General features: G+C 36.7%; 4 protein-coding genes and 1 long non-coding RNA gene across 12 annotated transcripts in view; 3 read left to right on the top strand and 2 right to left on the bottom strand.

Annotated features, from left to right (window-relative positions):
- Positions 1-3,290, top strand: part of Stacl (Stac-like) — a 48,998-nt gene extending 45,708 nt beyond the window's left edge. For all 6 annotated transcript variants that reach the window (XM_067353659.1, XM_067353656.1, XM_067353666.1 and 3 more), the window contains 2 exons: positions 2,827-3,007; positions 3,139-3,290. In XM_067353659.1, the coding sequence (XP_067209760.1) occupies positions 2,827-3,007; positions 3,139-3,285 (328 nt within the window). In that variant the 3' untranslated portion in view covers positions 3,286-3,290. The remainder of the gene's footprint in view (positions 1-2,826; positions 3,008-3,138) is intronic.
- LOC105674296 (uncharacterized) lies at positions 3,286-6,341 on the top strand (the record flags this gene model as incomplete). Its single annotated transcript, XM_012370512.2, has 1 exon — positions 3,286-6,341. A coding segment is annotated over one exon (867 nt), but the record flags the coding sequence as incomplete, so codon positions are not given.
- Positions 6,342-6,446: 105 nt separating this feature from the next.
- Positions 6,447-10,221, bottom strand: LOC105674519 (chitinase-like protein Idgf4). 2 transcript variants are annotated; one of them, XM_012370890.2, is made up of 7 exons: positions 10,062-10,221; positions 9,512-9,641; positions 8,702-8,952; positions 8,249-8,552; positions 7,913-8,075; positions 7,770-7,811; positions 6,447-7,308 (listed from the first exon to the last, which is right to left on the bottom strand). In XM_012370890.2, the coding sequence occupies exons 2-7, from the start codon at positions 9,630-9,632 to the stop codon at positions 6,846-6,848; spliced, it is 1,344 nt and encodes a 447-aa protein (XP_012226313.1). In that variant the 5' UTR covers positions 9,633-9,641; positions 10,062-10,221; the 3' UTR covers positions 6,447-6,845. The 2 variants fall into 2 exon arrangements, with proteins under 2 accessions (XP_012226313.1, XP_012226314.1); XM_012370891.2 differs by lacking the exon at positions 7,770-7,811.
- A 2,676-nt stretch (positions 10,222-12,897) lies between these two features.
- LOC105674467 (Golgi integral membrane protein 4) lies at positions 12,898-23,018 on the bottom strand. 2 transcript variants are annotated; one of them, XM_012370787.2, is made up of 7 exons: positions 22,620-23,018; positions 17,760-17,942; positions 16,947-17,419; positions 16,360-16,485; positions 14,211-14,665; positions 13,929-14,038; positions 12,898-13,850 (listed from the first exon to the last, which is right to left on the bottom strand). In XM_012370787.2, exons 2-7 carry the CDS (start codon positions 17,938-17,940, stop codon positions 13,795-13,797), a joined length of 1,401 nt encoding a protein of 466 aa, XP_012226210.1. In that variant the 5' UTR covers positions 17,941-17,942; positions 22,620-23,018; the 3' UTR covers positions 12,898-13,794. The 2 variants fall into 2 exon arrangements, with proteins under 2 accessions (XP_012226210.1, XP_067209912.1); XM_067353811.1 differs by lacking the exon at positions 22,620-23,018 and adding an exon at positions 18,339-18,474.
- Positions 18,766-19,776, top strand: LOC136999544 (uncharacterized). Its single transcript, XR_010889902.1, has 2 exons — positions 18,766-18,901; positions 19,324-19,776. It is a non-coding gene; the product is annotated as an uncharacterized lncRNA (long non-coding RNA).
- Positions 23,019-23,240: the final 222 nt, after the last annotated feature.

The raw sequence follows: 23,240 nt of genomic DNA, 5'->3' as shown, positions 1-23,240 counted from the left end.
AGTATTTTGTCACGTATTAATGTTTGCAATCCGGCTTTCTAGGAAAAGAAATTCGACGCGATAAAAGCCGTTGTGAAATTGAAAAAAACGCGCTTGATTATAAACTCACAGATTAACTAATATATCAAAACAATCATTCATTTAACATTCGTTTACACTCAGAAATCGCTTTTTATAAATAAATAATGTAAAAAACGTGAAGCAATTACGATGTACAATTCTACAACGTGCTGTAACGTACTGAATCGCCGAATTATCTTAACGAACAAATATAATCGCATAGTCTTATCCAAATACCGTAATGAAATAATAATTACCTTTTTTAATCAATGCGGCGATTCCTCGATGCGTGCTTTTCTCGAGATCGTTGAAGTGCTGCATAAGCGCCTAATGTGAAATGCGCGAATCATGAAATCAAAGTAAAATGGCTGCAAATTACCGCGAACGCGAACAAGGCTGCCACCCCACATTTTTTTTCTATCGTCACATAGCTGTATTTTCAATGCAACTTTCCTGAAAAAAAAATTCGACGTAATAAAAGCCGCTGCGAGATCGAGAAATACGCGTTTTTGATTTCAAACTCACGGATCAACTAAAATATCAAAACAATCATGTCTAACACTCGTTTTCTCTCAAAAATCTTTTTACAAATAAATAACATGAAAAACGCGAAACAATTACAGTATCGATAAAATTCTACAACGGCTGTAACGTACTGAATCGCCGAATTATCTTAACGAACAAATATAATCGCATAGTCTTATCCAAATACCGTAATGAAATAATGATTACCTTTTTTTACTCAATGCGGCGATTCCTCGATGCGTGCTTTTCTCGGAATCGTTGAAATACTGGACAAGCGCCTAATGTGAAATGCGCGAATCATGAAACCAAAGTAAAATGGCTGCAAATTACCGCGAACGCGAACAAGGCTGCCACCCCACATTTTTTTTCTATCGTCACAGCTATGTTTTCAATGCAATTTTTCTGGAAAGAAAATTCGACGTAATAAAAGCCGCTGCGAGATCGAAAAATACGCGCTTTTGATTTCAAACTCACGGATTAACTAACATATCAAACAATCATGTTTAACATCCGTTTTCACTCAAAAATCTTTTTACAAATAAATAACATGAAAAACGCGAAGCAATTACAATATCGGTACAATTCTACAACGGCTGTAACGTTCCGAATCGCCGAATTATCCTAACGAATAAATATAATCACAGTTCTATTCAAATAAAATAATGATTTATCTTTTTTAATCGATGTAGTGATCGATGTAACGATCAATTTCTGATGTTCACCGGACGAGCACCTAAAACGAAATAAACGAATCACGAACGGACCAAGATAAAATGGTCCCGAAATATCGCAATCGCGAACATGACTGCCACCCCTATTTTTTTCTATCGTTAGCCGCGTTTACGTTCTGACTTTTCAGGAAAAAAATTTCTACGCGATAGAAACCGTTGAGATCGAGAAAAATGCATTTGATTAGAAATTTACAGATCAAGTAACATATCAAAACAATTATCTGATCAATACTCATTTCACGCGAAATTCGCTTTTCATGAATAAATGACCAGAGAAACGCGGAGTATCTGTTACGGTGCGTGCTGTAACGAATTAGCAATTGATACCAATCATGCAGCAATGAACATGACAGATGCAATTACCGAGTTCTACCCGAATATCGTAATGAAGTAATGATTATCGAAGTTTTGGTTACTCGTGATCGCATTTCCGATGATACCTCGCTGAGCGCCTAAGTTGAAATGGACGAATTAATGGCTTATTAGATCAGAATTAGCCGCGAACGCACAAAACAAGGCTGCCATCCTATATTTTTTTCTGTTAACACATATAGCGTTTTCGATTATACAGGATTTGAACGACCCAGGGTTGATCAATCACTATTTTACTATAAATGCAAGTCTTTCATTGGTGGAGAGGTTGCAATGACGTCATTAACCAACCCTGGGTCGTTCAAATCCTGTATAATCGAAAACGCTAATAGTGTGTTCGTACTAGAAATTTTTAAGGAAAAGAAATTCGAGATGAAAAAGTTACAAGATCTAGAGAGGCATATTTAATTATATACTCGCCGATTAACCAATCGCAATTGCTCACTAAATTCTTTTGTACATAGAATTCACTTTTTATATGTAAACAACGTGAGAAACGCGAATTCAATTGCAATTTAATTTTAATATCACGCAAGCAACTAAGCGAACTGACTATCACGCAAGCAGAATGCACGGATCGACGGATCAACACGGATTAGGGAAGGGGTTTTGAACACGGATTGGTTAGGAATTGTCATGAGTGTGAGACAAAACTATCGAATGTCTCACACCCTTTATCCCTTCCACCATAGCTGCAGCCTGCCTGAGCTCGTGCCGGGATTTTCTAGGAAGAGAAATTCTACGAAATACGTACTGTACGAATGTTTTTACTAATTGTAAACATAGCAGTTGCGTTGAGTTTTCGAGTATGAATATTATATTTTGAACGACAAAATGATACGGTAAAAAGTGAATTTAACATAATGTAACGCAAATAATGCACGACAATCTTCAGAGCAGATACTTGTGCGGTTTTTGCACTACATAATTCAAATATGTATTAAAGTAAAATAACATAACCAATAAGTAAATAAAATAAACAATAAAATATAAAAATATTAATAGCATCGTTGATCGTCGTGTATTATTATTAAATAAATTATTGTTCATAACAAATTTTTTAGAATGATAAGTGACATATCATTTCATGCATAATGTGTAAATTTATCTAACATAAGCACACATTGTTTAATTATAGAGCCGGTTACAAAATTACGGTGATTGATAAATCGGAGAAGGATTGGTGGAAAGGCAAGTGTCTTGGTGGTCGTGCAGGTTATTTCCCAAGTGCATATGTTATGCGAGTTGAATCAGGTCAAAGGACTCTTCAAGTTACGCGTAACCTGCAGCTAGCTGATCAAACCTTGCTACGAGATCAGGTATTTATGCATACCTGTTTAATTCTATGTATACTCATATTTATTTTTATTTAAATAATAAATATCGGACAATTCTAACGCGAATAAAAGTTTGATGCTTTTGTTTTATTATGTCTTGTCTGTGTACTTAGATCGTAATCCAAGTGGGCGAGGAGATGGACGGTGTGGCGATGGTGAGATGCGCAGCGGACGTGCGTTCCGCTGATCACACGGGCAAAGAGGGCGACGTTTTGTACAAGGAGATCCTCTGTCCCCTCAAATACCTGCAGGAGGTGTGACAGCAGCCTTATCACCATCAGGGTATACGAAGTAGTAGCGCGATCGTGAGCAACGAGCGTCGCCGGTACGCTGATCTGCGCGATCGCTTCTCAGCACGTCGTCACGTTGCCGAGAAGTATTACGATTGCCTGCAGTGCGCCGAGCAGTGTCGTCACGTGGACAACAACCCCAGCAGCAGCGGCAACAACAACATTTACATTAACAACAACAACGGCAGCAGCAAAAACGAGAGCGGTGCTCTCGTCGTCAATCGAATTCGCAGTAGTCATCGCCTGCCCGCGTCGAACATAACGTTATACGACAAAGAGATGCCCATGTCTCCGCTTGAAGAAGTCAGGAAGATTCGGACCACCAGAAGTAACTTGAGCAAAACCCTGACCAAGTATCAGTCCGTCGGTTATCTTACGCCGGTCAAGAAAAGGTCTTCGCTGGCTCGACCAGTTCGCGTGCACGATTCCTTCGTGCAGCCTAGAAGACCGATGGCCGACGAGGATCACAGTCAGGATCCGCAGCGAGAGCAACAGGCGGGATCGTACAAAAATCCGTGGTGGTGGGAGCATCGGGATCAAGAGCCTAACACGTCGAGTTACGCCTATCACCGGGACGCCGAGGATGGAAGCGCCGGCTGGCCTATTCGCCTGCGGCTCGAACAGATGCTGGAGCTGACGTTACCCCAGACGAAGCGGAAGAAGAAAAAGAAGAAGAAGAAAAAGACGACGTCGGCGACGGCGACGATGATGCTGATGAAGCAGCAGCAGCGCAGCAGACACGGCTTTAAGGACACCGAGAGGCTCCTCAAGGTACTCAGCATTAATAATGTGGACCAAGATAATAGGTACAACGTCAAACGATGTTCCGTCATGTAGAGATTAGGAAAAAAGAAAAAAAGGAAAAAGGAAAAAAAAAAGCGTGTAACAGACTTCTTAGGGAAACACTGTAGAACTTTGATCTGGAATCCCGCTTTCGGGCATTAATCGCGGCCGAGTAAAGCAAGAATTTATTTCGCAGGATTCGAAGCATCTTCGATGACTGTCGCGGCCTCGATAACGCGTAAAGCGCTTTAGAGACAAAATATGTTTTTGTTTCGCATTCTTCTCAGTCCTTCTCTCAGTTTAGAGATAGAGATCATCTTCTAGCTGCGTATCCGATCCGTTACATATTTTGACATTCAATGTTTCCCTTATATTGCTTTGATCAAACGTTTTCACTTTTATAGGACGAAGTGGTCAGTGTCGCGATTTATTAAAAAAAAACTTAGTGATGAATGACTTGTCGTTATTACCGTGTCACATTTCGGTGTGTAAAATACCGCGTCGTCGTTTCATTTAAGTCGAATGCACTTTAGGTCCGCAAACATACAGTCGAGCGGAACTAATTAATCATTTGTACCCGCATCCGCGCGAAAGCGAACCAAAAGGTGTACGATTGAAAAAAAAAGGAGAGAGAGAGGGAGAAAGTAAAACTAATTTCATTCCACTAAACTGCCTGGGATCATCGCGGATGCTTATATCGCGAGCTCCTTCCAAGTTTTGCGACAGCACCACTCCGAATTATTTTTTATATCGAGAAACACTGGAGGTACTATTTTGTCAGATGAAAATTATTCACGATGGCTTTGCGAAGGGAAGGAAAAACGGATGAAGGAAGTGTATCACATTTATGATATTTAAAGAAATAATTCTTAAAAAAGAAAAAAAGTAAAATGTTTACTTTCTCTGTTGTTGCTTCAACTGTATAATTTATTTTTAGAAATTTGCTGAGTTACTTTCGCTAATGTAATACACCCCCTTCGTTCGCTTAGCTCTTCGAGTTGTCTCCTCAACAACAATTGTCCAGAGAAGAGCAGCAAGTACCTACAACGTATGTACACGCATAATCCAAGTGCCATATAGCGTCGCAACTGCATTAAAGCCTATAAAACCTAAGCATTTGAATGAACGTTCCAGTATTAAGTAACAAACAAAAGCGTGTGATTTGATGTATAATTCGTGACGCGCGATGATTTGAGACGCACTCCCCCTCGTCGTATCGTAGACAACCCACGTACATATAATATATAAAGTGATCCTCTGTCCGCGAACGATCGTTACGAGGGAGAGAGAAAGAAGAGTGAGTTTACACAAGTACACTGCGCGTTAACATCGTACGATCGATTGAAGAATTCTACCGCGATAAAAGCAAGCTAATTTCGATGAAAGTTTTTACACAATCATTATGTTGATTTCGATCATTATTGTGCAATTGTTGGATGAAAGCTAGACAGTTTTATAAATTTCTGCAAACTCTTATTGAAATGACAAACTATTTTCTCGTTATTTCAGATGTGTCATTTGTATTGGCATTTTTAAATTCTAAGAGAGATTTCGGAGAAATGAAACACGCGCATTTAAAGAGCATTTACGAAAACTTTGTCGGGTCTAACACGCGTGGATTTGCAAATTGAAGTAAGATAATCATAGATTTAGATATATCGAGCAGGATTATTTTATTAGACGAGAGAACTGTTGTTTTATCATACGTTGCATTATACTATATTCTCACGAGTGCCCTTCCTTCGTTGACGTATATCTATCGAATTATTGACTATAATGTAGAGATTTAAAGCTGTTTCAGCTACAACTCCCAGTATTTTGTAAGAGTATATATTAGGCGAGTTTAAAAGAGAGAGCGAGAGAAAGAGAGATACAGAATGCGATCTAATGTACGGCGTTCAGCATGATTGAGATAGCAATCGATATAAGACGACCGCCGAACAAACGCGATAGTTAATCAAATCGCCAGTTTATCGGTGAGTCACTGTATGTGTGTATCTTCCTTTTTTTAAAATTATGATTTTATTAATGGGAGAGAAGGTTTGATTCGATCGGCGTGAGAATGGTTGCGGATCAATATCTGTATCCAATGTGATGTAATCCTCTATGTTGGATATGTTAACGAGTCTAGTCTATTTACAAGAGAACCTTTGCTATACACCCGTGCAAATATATTGTTTGGCCGGAAAAATAGACTGCACGAAAAGTATATTATCTATATAAATATATATATCGTACATGGATCTCTTTGGTACTTTTCCTTCTTCTCTTTTCGTCCTTTTTATCCCTTTCGTGATAGTGTTTCTCTGATTTTTTTATCCTGGAGGTTGTAATTTAATGTTGAGATATTGATTGAAATTAAAATTTATTTGGAATTACAATTTTATAGTTAACAATCTTATAAATAGTAACGTCACAATAGATGACTATGTAGATTGAATATTTAGATTAACTTTATTTTAAAGCACTTATTCTTTACAGAGTAAGCTTATCTCTCGAAAATAATTGGGGATTAAAAATTATCATCACGGATAATGCATACGAAACAGCATTACAACTTCATTAAAATTTTCTCGTTAAAAGTTCTCTCTCAATTTCATGAAAAACCTCGACAGTTTATTCATCGGACAATACATAAAAATACAGCTTTCAGCGACTATCGTACGAGATACTTATTAAAACAAACAAAATTCTTTCATTCGAATATTAATACAAAATTCGACTATCCGATCGATTTTCGCTCATCTTTACAGCTTGTATTTAGCTCCTCTGACGATAGGATACTTGTCTCCGGTGCAAATACCACGGAAATCATCTAAGGACAAATCGACGATCGCTACACCGCCGAGTCCCTTCGATTTCACGAACGCAGCCTTGTTGCCGGCGGTATCTGGATCCTCGTAACCCGCCCAGATTCCCTCCGCCCCAGTGTCGGCGTTGTAGGACTGATAAGCGTAACTGCCGTATTTCTTCGACGGGTCACTGACGCGTCGAAGTCGTCCAACCGCGTGCTCGGTCAATTTGGTGCACACCTCTGCATACGATAACAATCCCGGTTCGTTGGTGTGAGGTCCTGGGGCACCCGGACCGTCAGTCACGATGGGCGGTACACCGGAAATCTGACTTTCATCTGTCAATTTCCACGTACGAGCATATGTGGGGATACCGACGACAACTTTAGTACCGGGAGTACCGTTCTCCAACCAGTATCTGTAAATCATTAATTATTTTTACTTTATTTTTATTTATATTAAAAAAACGTATGTGTTACATACATGATGCTTCTGATTTTAACAAGCGAATTTTAGAACGTACGGAAATAAGAAAAAATGTTTACGTAAACGTAAACTTAGTTGCTTAGTCTCCGAAATGTAGTAATTTTATTATTATTAATGAACATTAATGAATATTTATAAATGTTAATGTACAATATGATTGGAAGCAGTAATCGATTCGCTGAGAAGAATAAATTATGCATAATAATTTATTCAATTCATAAATTATGCATAATGAGAAAGTAGTTTTTACTTTGAGAGAATATTAAAAAGTCGATAAATAACAAAAAGGAAAGTAAATTTTACTAGACAGCGTGCTCTATACTTTGCATGTTAAAATATATTTTGCGAAGATAGAAAAACAATGAATACAGTGCAGGAGAAAGACAAGTTTACCTTGCTGCAGCATCAATATTGTCATCTCCCACATGTCGGTAACTGTCATAAATTAATTATGTTACAAATGTTATGCATGCTACAGTATATTTTGTGAAGATAATGAACATAATGAATACATGATGAGAAAGAAATTGGTTTACCTGGTTGCAGCATCAATATTTTCGTCCACCCCACGTCCGTAGCTGCCGTAAACTGGCGCAGGGAAATCGGCTTCCTTCGCGTTGCGTTCCGGTGTTTTCTGATCAAAGGCGAACAGATGCACAGCATCGACGTTGGGCGATAATAATCTGGCATCGTAATACACTAAAAAAATTATAATACTACAATGTTGCAGTTAATACAAGAATATTTGAAACAATTAATAAAAATTATTAATTAAATGTAATTCTAATTAAATGTAAGCAATTACAGGCATAAGAGCCAAATGTACACGCTTTATTGTAACTAACATTATTAATTTTATTATTAGCATTTACCACTGGAGTTAATGTGAGGCAACACTGTGACGGTCAGAGATTTGAATCTCGGTCTAAGTTGCGTCTTCAGATCACGGACCAGAATGGTGAAACCGTCGCGATGCTCCTGCTCTTTCTCGTCCTTGAATTTTCCATAGCCCAACCTTTTCTTGAGACCTTGCCAGAAGGAACCAAGAGCGCTACGCTGCTTCTTGACCTTGATTGGAGGGAATTGCCACGCCAAATCGATTCCATCGAAGTCGTAATCATTCAACAGGCGACTCACGGAGTTGATGAACTTTGTCCTGCCTTCCGAAGTTTCGGTCTGTCAATCAGAAATTTTTATCACTTTATTCAACTTTTTATTATTTTATTATTTTCCTATAATTTTATTCTATGTCAGTCAGATTTAATTATTTTTATTTTATTTTAGAATTGGAAAAAAAATTAATAAAATCGTAATATCGCACTCACCAACACAAGATATTTATGTTCCTCGTCGTAAGGATCGGAGTTTCCTCCCACGCTCAGATAGATCTTCAAATCGGGAAACGATCGCTTCAGTTGCGTAGCAAGTCGGTAGTAAGAGTGGCCCGATCCGGTATCCAAATTTGGCGAGCCAGGAACAATCTCATAATCAGAATTGATGTGAGCATATCCATAGATCAGATGAGTGCAAAGAGACAAAGCATTTCTAACGTCTTCAAGTTGGAATTGTGCTTGACCTATTTTTGAAGGTAAAATAAAAATTGCATTACACATACATTTCATACCAAAATTAATTTCAATAAAAATATTTTAAACAAGATAAAATAGACACAGAATGTGAAGTTTTACATTTAGAATTTATGCCGTCGTACAATCGCCACGAAATATCTGTAGATTTACATTTCTATTCACGCGTTTAACTCCAACACAAACACAAGCGTCACAAATGTTAAACACACAAAAACTTCTAAGTAAATATAAGTCAAAGATGTACGTTATTGGTTTCAGACGTTTCACTAAAATAGGAAATATTACATAACTGAAAGGAAGATTTCAATATAATTTCCTTAAAGTTAAAAAACGTTTTTAAATTTAATAATTAACAACCATTTTTCATGTATACAATTACATTCTCAATCAAATTCGAATTCATGAAAAGCGAAAATTTTAATTGCACCAAGAGCAATTCAGATCGCTTTCCTTTTTAATTTAAAAAATCAAAAATACACCTTCAACAAAGTTCTTGCGCGGAATGAATATGAGTAATGAATATATTATAATTTAATAGAGACTCACCTTGCCTCTCGTAGGCGGTACTGTTCCAATAACAAACCACTTTACTATGCTCGTGAGGATCTACGCCAAACACCGACTGGATGCAGAGCACCGCGAAAACGACGGAGAGTAATGTCTTCATCCTCGCTGTCTGGAAGCATAATTAATCCGCGTTCATAATTAATCCGATCAACCGAACAGATTAAATCGACTTTATGTTACTTCACGATTATTAAACTAATGTAGTTACACTTTATCTGTTCTAGTTTCTCCGGAAGCAAATATTTCAACAAAAGCAACACTATAATCACGATTACAGTTTAACACAAAAATGTCTAAAAAATTAAACGGTGGCGCGGTTATAAAAATGATTAACATATTACAATTTTTTATAAATTTAATTTCTTATTACTTTAAATATTTTTTACACATTTAATATGTTAGTTTTTACTTTTTGGCTTAATAATTTATTATTTGCAATCTTTAATGTTTTTCTTTAGTACCATCGCGTTCTCAACATTTATGTCTTTCACCTAGTATTTTATTATTTCAGATATATTTGCCATCTTACCTTCAGTAACGAAAGAAACGTACTGACGCACTGTTGCTCCTCGTCAGGGACTTTGAAACCTCGATCCGATCTTCAGTTCGAGTAGTGGGGTCCAGCCAATATTACGTCAGACTTATGATTGCTCATAAGTGAGTTTCTCTGTCCGTATTGGTATATATACACATGTGAACAATATGTATGATGTATATACACAACATCGAGGTGCGACGTGAGAACTCGCCAGATGAGCAATCGAAACTCACTCACACCAAATCTCCAAGGTCGAAGGTTGTGAAAAATGTCAGCACGAGAGATGACATAAACAAATATAATATCAGTATTATTCACAATTATCACATATTTCTTGCAAATTAAGCGATAATCGGAAAATTAGCTCAGGGATTGTTGATATTTTTTCTCTAAGGAATGTATTTGATTTTTCGCTTTCTAATACATTCCTTCATGAAATTTATTCATAAAACTTATGAATAAATGCATTGGAATTATGCATGAAATTTGGCTTTAATATATTTTTGACGAAAAAAGAAGAGTATACATGCTCATAACAGATCCTATCTGGGACACTGTATATGTTTGTCCTCCGAGAAATACTGAATTTTGAGAGCGAGGTTTTATCCCTGTAGGCTTCGAAGGATCGATCGCTCACGCATACATAAATGATCTGTATGCGGTTTTCCGGTTCTATTTCGAGACGCCTCGAGCATAAAAATCGCATGCTTACATCGGCATTGCATTCTGATGTGCAAATATTAACGCAATATCGCGAATGAACATGATACAGTTAAAGTTATAAACTCAAAAAAAAAAAAAAAATTACAGTATTGCGTAAAAAGCGATAAAAATCTAGATATTTCCAAATTTATTTCATAAATTCTTGTTTTATATTATATTTTTATAAAATTTTTAATTTCAAATATATTAATTCGAAATTTCCTGAAATAAATTTCTCTCAATTTCTTATAATTCATCTCTTTTCACACTCAATTTAAAGTGACTAAGCGTGATCGTGTATCCTTGCGCGAAGGTCGTTAATACGTGAGCACTTCTAATCTTCGCGAGAAGACTCACAAGAGGATAATTGAACATGACCATTTAGTATATTCGTACAAGTAGATAAGATGACGTGAGTATCTTCATAACCATTGCAACACGTCTACCTGTCAACGATATTTCCAAAACATATTACGATACTAACTATCTGCTTATATCATGAATTCTCTCGCGAATGACAATTATATTTTAACATATAGATAAACATATTATTATTTAACATCAAATGATTCTTTTATTTAATATTAAATATTTTTTTCTTTGTAATAAAATTCTAGTCCAGATAAGAAATGTGTTTCTGTTTTCAATTTATCGCAGTTTACGAAATTTATTTGGTTGCATTCGATAATGTTGACTATTTCATAATTATATATATGGTTTTTTTATTTTATTTTGATTTTATTTTATTTATATAGATTGTAACTATGTTTCTCAACTTTAAAAAAAACTTGACTTTTATCAAAAACTGTGTCTGTGTAGGCGATATACTTGATTCATTAAAATATGTCAGCTAATTGTTCAACACAAAATTATTGCAAAGATTAAAACGCTATGTAAATTTTGCTTGAATATTGAGTTGAAGTAGTATAATGCTCGTTCAGTAATATGGATTCTAGACTAGCGGGCGGCAGTAAAAGATTTGATAGCCCAGAAGAATTATCGAGTTAAAAAAGATTAAAACGACGACCGTGCATGCACGAGTCTAAAGTATGTTTTCGTTCTTGATTTCGCTGCAAAAGCCTATATCTGAGCGTTCTCCGAGAATAAGGTCTGCGATGATAACTCGGGCAAAAGGTTAAAATAAGTAATGTTATTTCTCTCTCTTGTATCTCGGATGGAAAATGTGAAAGTGTATTTTCAACATGTAAGCGAAACGAATTTTCTAGAGATTACGAGTAAACGAGACATGGTGAGAAAATGTTTTCATATTAGCTAATATAATAAAGTAAGCAGAAAGAAAGGAAGTAAAAGGTATGCGCTTGCAAGGTATAAAATGTTTGTACGTGAATTTATCTGTTGCGCCTTGTAACTTATTATCAAATAAGATCTAACGAATCATTTCGTGCATAATGTGCTTTCTAAAGAAATTTTGCAAAAATAATAATAGAACATATAAAAGAAATTATAAATAGCATTTTATCTTTCTAAATTTTTTCGGAGATTCTTCCAACTGCAGAGACACGATAAATCTCCATAAGTAAGAAAGAAATAAAACGCGAACAGATAGCTAGCTTTGTGTTGACGTGTAAATCAGTTCTAGGAACCGATAAAGATGCGGAACGGTGGTATCGCTTATGTAAGGCTATCTGAATCAGAAAAACCGGTAAACAGTATTCAACATGTGATACACTTGCATTATATTCCAATAGATATTTAAAATAGAAATTTACGCCTTTTAAATCATTCCAATTGTTCTATTTTTTCGCAAAGTACTTTTAATAAACTCTTTTGGAAAATGAATTGTGTTTAATAAATGGCAATTACATTATTAACGGATGACAAACGTTTATTTGATCGAGAGCTAAATATATATAGCCTCGTTTCGTTTCTTCGACGAAAGCTAGTTCCATTCAGATCTAGAAATAGGATACGCATTCGTCTTTGTCAGAAATATACGTCATCATACCAGAAACATTAATAATTTTATTGACTTCGTTGATAATGCATATTATCTTAAAGTAAATGTATAAATTATTGAGCAATTAATGCTAATAATATTTTAAAAGAAATCTGTAGAGGAAACTATTTATCTGTGGGTAAATTTCCTAAAAACCAGAGAAAAATATGTTTTTCAATAATTTTTATTACGAAAAGAACATTATGTACATTTACATCTCTCTCTGCATATGTCTATATATAACTGTATCTAGAACTATAACAAAATATTACGCTACGTTCATCATGAATCGCTTCGTAATTCCACCAGTTAAGTCATAATTTTTTTTAATTTTCGACAACGAGATTCGAGATTCGACAAATAAGATATCGCTTTTCCTTCCGCTATTGGTCGAGTTCACCAGCGAATGTTAATTTTACGACACGATAACCATTAAATTCACGACAAATAATCTACACTAGCCAAAAAGGCCATCAGTAGAAGAAGAAACAAAGTTGAAAGAATCGTTCATGTTTTTATTAACATAAGCTGTCTTAATAAAATTGATGAAATCAATACTAAAATTAACTTTCCTAATGCAATATAAATTCAAATTGACGCACTTGTACTAATAACAAAGTTGTCAGTAAGTTAAGTCACTCTTGATGCAGTCACACGTGCTGTGGATCTTAATCTAGAAAAATACAGTCTGTCTTTTTTTTTTTCTTCGAGAAACGAAGAATCTTTCGAGATTATCAAAACCACCTAAACCTCTGCCGGGCGCTCAGGGGTGCGGTTGGCGATATTTGTACCGTATATACTATCATACATATTTAGCTAAAATTTCGTGTGAAAGTTCGTATGTTATAAAGATGAATTGAATCGCGCTAAAATACCTGCTCCGAGAGACGTCATCGAATGATTCGTGCAGACTTATAATATTAAGTATTCTTCGCTGATTAAATCCGGACTATTGTAAACATCGGCCAGATCAGGTCATGGCAGGTCAAATCGATTGACTATTTCCAGCCGGTCTCCTCTCAGGCCGCCGATCGCGTAAAAAATGTTCGAACGATGGTGCAGATTTTATTCCCGCTTTCCCTGCTTCAAATTATGCGGATATTCAAGCATGTCGCCCTCGTCTGAAATTCAAATGCGAGAATAATTTTACGATCACGAATTCAATCGCACGACCAGATTATTCGGTTTCATCAAATTACCTTCTCCCTCATCTTCGCCCTCCGCTAGGTGAATATCATTCTTTTGCTGCGGTTCTTTATCGTAATCACCGCCGTCGTACTGATCATCGTTACCTTGCCCATCGTCCAGTCTAAAATAAAAGCAAATCTACTTATAACAAAATTACATTTTACTTTGACGTTATACAATTTATTGCATTATTTAGATATGTGCCTGCATAATTTCTATATTCGTACTAATAATTATACTGTTAAAGGAGCTACTTATTTGTATATTATTACACGATGGAAAAATTGGCTCACCCAGGAACTCGACCCAACTGATTAGGTTCCTCGCCGACTTCCTGCACTCCTGGTTCCATTTTAAACCAACTGTCTTTCGCTCTCCTCTCCACTATTTGCTCACCGATATGTCGCACGGCGGGAGGATTCGCGACGAATGGTTGATCTAGGTTGCCAGCTTCGACAATCGGTTCCTTCTCCTCTTTATTGTCCGCTGCATTCCCTGGCAGTTGTTGATTGTTATGAGCTGCCGCGTCGTCGCGCTTTTGGATCTCCTCCTGCTGTCGCTTCTCCTCGTCCGCGACTTTCGGCTCGATGATTTCCGGAATTGGCAATACGCCGACTGGCAGTTTGACCTTCAACAACGGTCTGGCCGGCGCGGCCTTGTCGACGAGGGACGGCGACACCAAGTTAGCATTGCTCGTCACGGTGGAGTTCTCCATTTTTCGCGAACTTGCGGAGACGTGCATCACGTTCTATGAAATATTTTTCACAATTACACACGATATAATACAATCATTTGATAGCCAAATGGAAACTGTAGCAATTATATATTTTTTATTTAAATATTTCTAATTATTTATTATATTAAACATTTATAGAACTAGTTACAACGATGATTTTGCAATACAGAAAATACAGATAAACTCAAAAGTTGCGTAATATTTACTTGTTAAATCAGTGATTAATTTTGACATTCTTTCTATATAAGTTTTTCTTTCATACGCTTCATATAAATTGCAAAAAAGAAATGTGAGATATAGATATAAAAAGTAATTGTGTAAAGAGAAAAAGTGTTCATTAAACAAGCAATTTATCAAATAATTGTGATCTACAAAGAAAGCTGTAAGTGCAGTGCATGACGTAGCAGTCTTATACATATATTTATAATGTATTCGGGTTAAGAGTTACATTATTTAGTAATTCAAATGCAATAAAAGTAGAGCTATACTACACTGCGTAAATAAAAACAAGCTTTTAGTTCAGAGGATCTTCAAGCATTCTTTAACCCGGCGAAAAAGAATAGCCTCAATCTTATGCAACGTAAATTAATTGGCGGCGTAAAGACGCAATATGCAAAAGCTAATAGTAGTTGGGTTGTTACGAGGTCGCCAATAAAAATGCAAGCGGATAACATAATAACAATTTATTAATGCATCATGGAACACAGATGTACAGGCACATTCAGGATTCTCGTGAACCATTATACATATACATAAATCGTCTTATTCCCATTAACAGAAGCAAATTTTGTAAAAAAGGAGAAAAATCCCTCGAAAAAGTTACACGAATAAAATTGCCACATTCTCTAAAATATTTAATAAAATTTATCCATAAATTACACAACAATAAAATTATCTATCTAAAGCTATGCAAACAGCACCATAGTTGAAAGACAGATACTTATAAAGATATATTCAAGACAATTTCTGGATGTTTTTGCATCTCTTAGAGATCTGTGTTATCTAAACATTGAATAAAAAGATGAATTATAAAAAAAAAGAGTATTGTATGGATTTTTAAAAAATTGTTAGTAAAATTTAGGATTTCTACAAGTGAATCGATATTTGTTCATTAATGCACAGCTAACATTAGTTAAAAACAACCAGGATTGAGTTAAATGCAAAATCTAACGAATCCCGTTATAGGGCACGTTATGATTAAGAATCCCATCAACCCTCTCTTGTAGACCTTGCAGCTCGTCATCCTCCGCGCGAGTTTTGATCATTGTTCGAGACGCAGCCGTAGACGCTCCCTCGACGGCAGGTTGTGCCAGCGGTTGCTCGGCCTGCGAGCCCGGTGCCGGCAAAACGCTGTCATTCCTCGTACCGTCATCCTCCCTATTCAAGGGTGGCGACATTACCTGTTTCCTTTGCTCTTCGTTGAGATCGTGCTTCTCCTTGAGTGCTACGTTTGCCACGTTCGGACGCTCGACGACATTTTTTTGTTGTTTCTGCTGGAAATCATTAGCGGAAGGCTCGCGCTGCTCGCCAATCGCCTCCTTCGTTTCGCTCGGACCGGCTGGAACGATGTTGCCGTTCTTCTGAACGAATCTAATATTGTTCGCTGGCTCATTGACGTCGTCGCTCTGCGTCTTTTCCTCCGGCAAAGCTGCTCCGGCATCCGCGCGATAGTTGCGAGATGCGTGTATTGACCACGGCGGACTTACCTGTTGTTGCTGCTGTTGCGGCGCCGGGATCGGCTTCGAGTCCTCCTTCTGCAATACTGATTGCGGCGCCAACTCCTTAAGATTCATCAGAGATGCGGTAGAAGGTGTACTTCTAGTATAGTGTTTCTGGAAAACATAACATTTATAATACTTAATTACGTCTTCATTTAATTGCCTCGATTCTTATGTATAACGTTAAACACTTGAAAAGAAATACAAATTAGTGCTGGTTTTGCAAACAAATTCAATTGTTTTCTATAGTATGTAATTATTCATTGTTCTCTATAAGATGGTATTAGTACATATTGTACAAGGTGCTCTTCAAGTACTCTTTAAAGACAATTAATAATGAAGAAAGGAATAAGAGCAGAAAGTGCGGTCGTCGAAACGAGAGAACTATAAATTTATCAATCGAAATATAAAAAATATTTTGGCGCGTAATTAATACAATAGTAAGTAATCACCTTATTATTGAAAAGATAATTATCACTTGTTTCATGCAAAATATAATTTGTTTGAATAATATATTCATTAATTATATAATTAAAACTGCATTTGTATGCAGCTTTTGAGAGAAAAAAACGTACTTCCTTAGCCAGTTCACGCTTGAGCTGGAAAACCTCTTTCCTAAGGTGCTCGATAATACTATTCGTATCGCCGTTAGCTTTTATCAGTTCGTTGTACTTGTTCTCGAGATTCGTTTTGTCCGTGTCTAGTTCCAGGTACTTGCTCTTCAAGTCCTCCAGAGCTTTTATCTTATCCTCTTGCGCTTGCCGAATGCGACCGCGTAGATCCTGTAGCGTCGTCTCCAATCTATTGGTCTCGTCCAGCGCCTGCTTCTCATGCTTCTTACACTCATCCTGCAGATCCTGATGCTCCGTCTGCAGAAGCTTGTAGGTCTGCTGAAGCGAATTGAACCTCTGCATCGCCTCCACGCTGTCCTTGTCGCGCAACGATTTCTCCCGCGACGCGCGTTGCTGCAACTCCTGCTTCACCGCGGCGTTCGAGCTTTTCTCCTCGGCCAGGGACTTCTCCAATCGAACTTTGTACTCAAATATAACTGAAACACAAGTGAATTTTACGTTATATTCGAGAATATATAAATGCATACATCCAAGCAACGCAAGTTCAATCACTAACCCAGAAATGAAAGAAACCGAAAAAAATATAGTATATCTATAATTTATGAAGTCTGCTGTAAATGATCATAAACAGTCATAAATCTTACAAATAACGGTCTTGTTTTTCGCAATAAACCCCTCCGATTGTAATATATGAGTGGGTTAGAGTTCTAAGATACCTGCTATATTTTTTTTACTTAAATAAAATACTAGCAATCGTGGATTTTAACTTCTCTTTAACTTCTAAACGGTACCTTTGTATCACGTGGCGTTGCTTACCTTGCAACTGAGCGGCGAGAGCCTCCTGCTGTTGAGCGCATTGTTCGTTTTGTGCCCGTAGCCTGGCCATCTCCGAAGTGGCGGCGCGGTAGAGGAACACGAAGAACAGAACCACCGCCCCGCAGCCCCCGAACACGGCCAGGCGGCCGCACCGACCTCTGCCAAGTCGCGAACCGCTCATCACTATTAACAAAAATTGCACGTTTATATTCTTTAGACGCAAAGACAAATCATATGCGAGGTTCACAGATTCAAATTGAGTCGTTTAATACAGTATACGTCAGAAGCCAAAATAACTGAACTAAACGAAAACAAAAATAATAAATAAGATTCAGGAGCGCCGAGAAGAGAGAAAGTAATTACTTCCAAAATTTTAACGTTTTCAGGCACAAATATCTGTATTTTTCTTACATTACATTACTTGTGCTCTTTAGAATAAAATAAAACGCAAAATATATTTTTACGATTCTTTCCTTTAACATGTAATTGCATATTATATAAACTATTATTTTAATAAAAAATTATAAATCTGATAAATAGATAAGAATAAAGCTGTTAATTTATAGACAAAAGAGATACCTTCCTAAGGAGATTATCGCATCTCATACCCGGTGTCTGTCCATTAGTGATCATTGCCTATTATCTTTTTTTGCCCCTTGAACGTGCGAATGATACAACTTCTCGCATTAACGCGTTCACTACGGAACTAAACGGGATAATGAGAAGGAATAAGGAGATAATAGACGTAAGTATAAACGCGGCGGAGACAAACAATAGAGAATGGGGGAAAGGAAGAGCAGGATCGCGGGGCTTCCAGCTCTTATCGGTGTAGTTTACGGCACAGCCTTGCTGGCTTCGTTCGACAACATTGCTTAGCCGTACATTTCTTTCTGTTTTCGTTCCTTTTCTTCTAAAACAATTTTCTGTTTTCTAGTCTTGCGGAAACAGAGAGAATGTCGTTCAACTTTCTGATGCCTTTTGTCCTCGGACAGAAATACACACAACTCGACTATGCGCATTTTAATGCTTTCATTTCTATGGAGTTACATTTTACTAAGAGAAGAGGACGGCACAAGGAGAAATTCAGACCAAGCCCCACAAAAATTTATTTGGATATTATAAAGTCCGAGACTGACATTACGGTAATTGAAATTTTTGCTATTCCTTTCTACCTTTGTCAATTAATTTAAACTTTCAAGAAAATTAATTATTAATTTTTGAAAAATGGGAAAAATATAAGATATTTTCTATTTTGCATTTAACATTTAATTAAAATAATGTATTGAAACTTCAAAATATCTATTTTTTCAAAGATTAAATATTCAATTTCACGAAGAGAGATTTTTTCAATTAATTTTGATTGTTAGAAAATGTCTGCAGTAATAATACACTTTAGAAATACTGTTCGATGTACTATGTCAATTGAAAAGACTCGTTATTCAATTTGTAAATAAATCTCTGATTGCAACGATTAAGTGCTCCATTTCACAGAAATGGATTCCTTTCAATTTACTTTAATTCGTCTATCTTTTATGTGATGCCTCCCACTCGTTTTCCGACCTAGGCAAATTAATGAGAAATTTCACCGGGGAGCACGAGAACGTGGCGAGGGGAAAGAGGGTAGGAACGCGGCGGGGTGGCGAGTAGTTGGCGACTTAGCAGCTGGATTCGAGTTCACTGACATTTCGGAGCACGCGCGATGCGAATCCTGTTTCGTTTACGAACACGTAGGCGACGGCGACGGCGACGACGTCGACGCGTCCGCGCGCACGTGTACCGTTCGCGCGAAAACGTGACGCCCGCTCGCAGCACATTCGGTCTGTGTATGCCTCTGGCATCTCGCCACGCCGGGCGCGAAAGCATCGCTCTCGATATACAAGATATTCCTTAATTGTGTATATATATATATATATACCAAATAATCCGAGACAAAAACAAATTTTTTACCAATACTTAAATGATTTCTTTGAATCGAAACAAAAGAGAAACGCTATCAATGCAGATCTAATCGTAAACGTTTATCAAAATATGATAAACTCAATCTTTGGATTAACAAATAATGAGCAGCAAATTTTACATAATTGATTGAATATAATATTAATCACTGTATTAAATGCATATAAATTACACTGAAATATAACCGTTGATGTTCTTTGACAGCTGTGGAAACACTGCGATAATGCAAACACCGCGAACGAATAACATGTCTATGTATCCATTGAATGAAATGTTGACATTATTGCCATTGTTAACATTGCAATGTTGGATTAACTACCGAACGTATATTGAGAAATTATCGTCATAGTGTAGCCAAACATATTGTAATCTTTGTTGATTATAATGCAAATAAGATTTGATGTGATGTTAATATTGATCCCATTAATTATTGGAAATCACAAATATAATAATATATATTTTTCTCTTTAAACTTACACAATTAGCCCTAAGATTCATTAGCAAAATATTTGTATTTTCCCTGAAATCGCATTCTGCATAAATATTAACAAATAAAAAATAAAAGGATGGTATTTTTTGTTCAAAAAAAGAAAAAAATCTTTTTTAGCACAATAATATTCATTTATTCATTAGTTGTATCGCAGTAACCACCTTAAAAGTCATATCAGTAAAGTCACATCCATTTATAACTGACACAGAAACCGTTTTGTCCACATTGAGTAAACTTTATGACCCACAACTACGTTATCTTATTTTTTTCTCATTTTTTCTCGCTACTTGTGGCAGCACATTATGTAATTAAAAATTACCTTATAGATATTATTGCTTATAGATAATTATGCACTTCTTAGATTTAGTGCCCGTTTGCGATGTGAATATCTTGCATGTGAATATCTCCATTTTTAATTTGTTCTTTTCTCTCGTCCGTTTTGTACATGCTTGTTTTTTTAAGTGCCTCAAATATTTAAAAAATGCATATGAAGGATATATCTATTAATTGATGACATTGTAACAATTTTACAGATACATTGTATACGTCGATCGCAATTACAAACAGGTTTTTTTAACCCTCGACTACGTGATTATATAACAATCGTAATTGCTAAAATAAGATAAATTAATTCAAGAGAGATAGATAGATAGATAGATAGATAGATAGATAGATAGATAGATAGATAGATAGATAGATAGAGAGAGAGAGAGAGAGAGAGAGAGAGAGAGAGAGAGAGAACAAGAGAAAGAAAAAGAAATTTATTTTAAGAAATTTTATTCAATGCATAGATAAAAAAACCATAAAAAACGAATACAATAAGAATTAAAACTTAAAAGATTTTATTCGCAAGGTACAAGCGCGTTAATCAAAGCAGTAAGAGGCTCTTCAATTTAAATTTATTTTTATAATAATTTAAATCTCGACAATGGTCCAATAAAATAATTATTCCAATAATTATAATTTCCACAATGAAAACGTTGATATCATATTAATGACAAATATTGTTTATTTCGCTCTTGTTTGGTTTTGTGCTCTTTTATGCAGGAAGAACTCATATTCACATTCTAATTGACTGTAATTTGTGCTGCGATGCACGCGCCCACCATAATTTGCGTTTATCCAACATTCAGATCTCATTTAACGTTATCACGAGCTGTGAAAAACAAATCAGCTAGGTACGCGATATGAGTCTAGATAAAGAAATCTATTGCACGATCACTGATACTTTTCCGTGGAGAGCATCGGATTAATTAGTATGCGACCATTAGCACGAAGCAACGGGACACGTAGACAAACCGCGTGCCTTCCAGTCGATCCCGCGAGAGCCGCAGACCAGCAATCGAAACGAAAATTCCCCACGCAGACGAGGAATCTGTAGCGTACACGTGGAATCTGCGCGAATGACGTTTCATCCGCAAGATCTTTCCGAGACCAGCGATATGTTGTCGAAACGTTGTCAAAGTCATTACGATTTATTCGCACCGTGGACAGTAAACACATTTATCGCAGGTACTCCACTTCGCAAGCTTTGCATATTCATCAATTAATACTGCAAATGCGACTATTTGGTGCAATTTAATACGGCGACGCAATTTCTTTAGTTCACTCGTACGTTAATGCGAATTTTTATGAAAATTCTTGATGAGCTATTAATAAATATTAATCTTAGTTCTCATTAGCCTAACAGTGTAAATAATTATCGCTAACTGTGCTAAGCTGCTGTAGAAACTATTATTAAAAAAATCTATAAAAATATGAAATATTATAAATATCACAGTACTATAAAAAAAGATATTCTTTCATGAGAAAAATATGCGTTAACGTAAAGAAAGTTAACGTAACTCTAAGATAAATATCACGAGCGTTCTGCTTGTGAGAATTAATCTTAAATCTTCATCATCGTAAACAATAGCGCAACGTAAATAATACAATAGGAAAAGTACTCGCGCGAGAAACGTGCACTTACACGATCGCAACACGATAAAAATACCAACACTGTTGTTGACTTCCTATTAATATAAATGACAGAGCATAACAAAAATTGTGCTGTAAGAGACTTTCTTTAGCGACTACATTTACATTGACATACATTTAGGATGAAGATCACGAATATTCCGTTTGCTAGAATTAATTTTAAGCAACATTTTCATCAACATAATTATGTAGGTTATATTTTAAAAAAAAAATATCAAGAAATGCACATTTGTGTGGTTTTAAGAATCATTAACACTCTGTTTACCAGAAACAATCGCGCCGATTGTAAGCGACTGGCACGATAAGCGATATTGCGAGCAAAATTTCCTTTTGCAAGGAACGCATATGCATCGATGCGATTCCGGAGTAACGCGCCGGGATGTTTACGATACGAGCGGAAGGGATCACTGTCGCACAGCGCGAGTTGTTCTACATACCTCGTGTACCCGGTCGACGATAAGCCGTACTCAGCTCTTCTCCATCGTCACACGCGTCCCGGTCTGCTTAGCGCAGCAGCGTCCTGTCTGCCGTGGCAGCGTCGCCGTGGTGTTCGTTCCGCGCGTCAGTGAAATGGCGATGATACGTCGCGACGCGCGAGCGAACGGTGACTGTCGACGACTCTTCGCGGCCGCTGCTCGTGAAACGTAGTGGTGTCGTATGGCACTGCGCTCGCATGGATGCTGGGATCCTGGGGCCGAATCGTGTATGCACTCACGAACGATTTATCATGCAAACGCCGGCGACTCGCGCCGAGAGAAGCGCGCACGGAGCGAAAACGCACGCGGTGCAGACGGTGTAGATATCGCAGACAACTGATTCGACCATCCCAATTGGCGGTGACTCATTATTACTGCGAGACGATTAACCAATAGCGAGCTTCGAATACAGCGACTCTCATTGCATTCGGAGTTTAATATCTTGTGAATTGCGATCGAGAAATTTAGCATGATTTTTTTCAAGGTAAATGAAAGAAGTATACAACATAGTTTTATTATCTATTTAAAAAAAAAAAAAAGGAAACTTTCAAAATTTGACTTATTGAGGTTTTAGTTTTTGAC

Source organism: Linepithema humile, chromosome 1, assembly GCF_040581485.1.
Source record: "Linepithema humile isolate Giens D197 chromosome 1, Lhum_UNIL_v1.0, whole genome shotgun sequence".
Classification (NCBI taxonomy): Eukaryota; Metazoa; Arthropoda; class Insecta; order Hymenoptera; family Formicidae; genus Linepithema; species Linepithema humile.
Note: the sequence above shows the minus strand (reverse complement) of the source record. Positions and strands in the feature narration are given on the sequence as shown.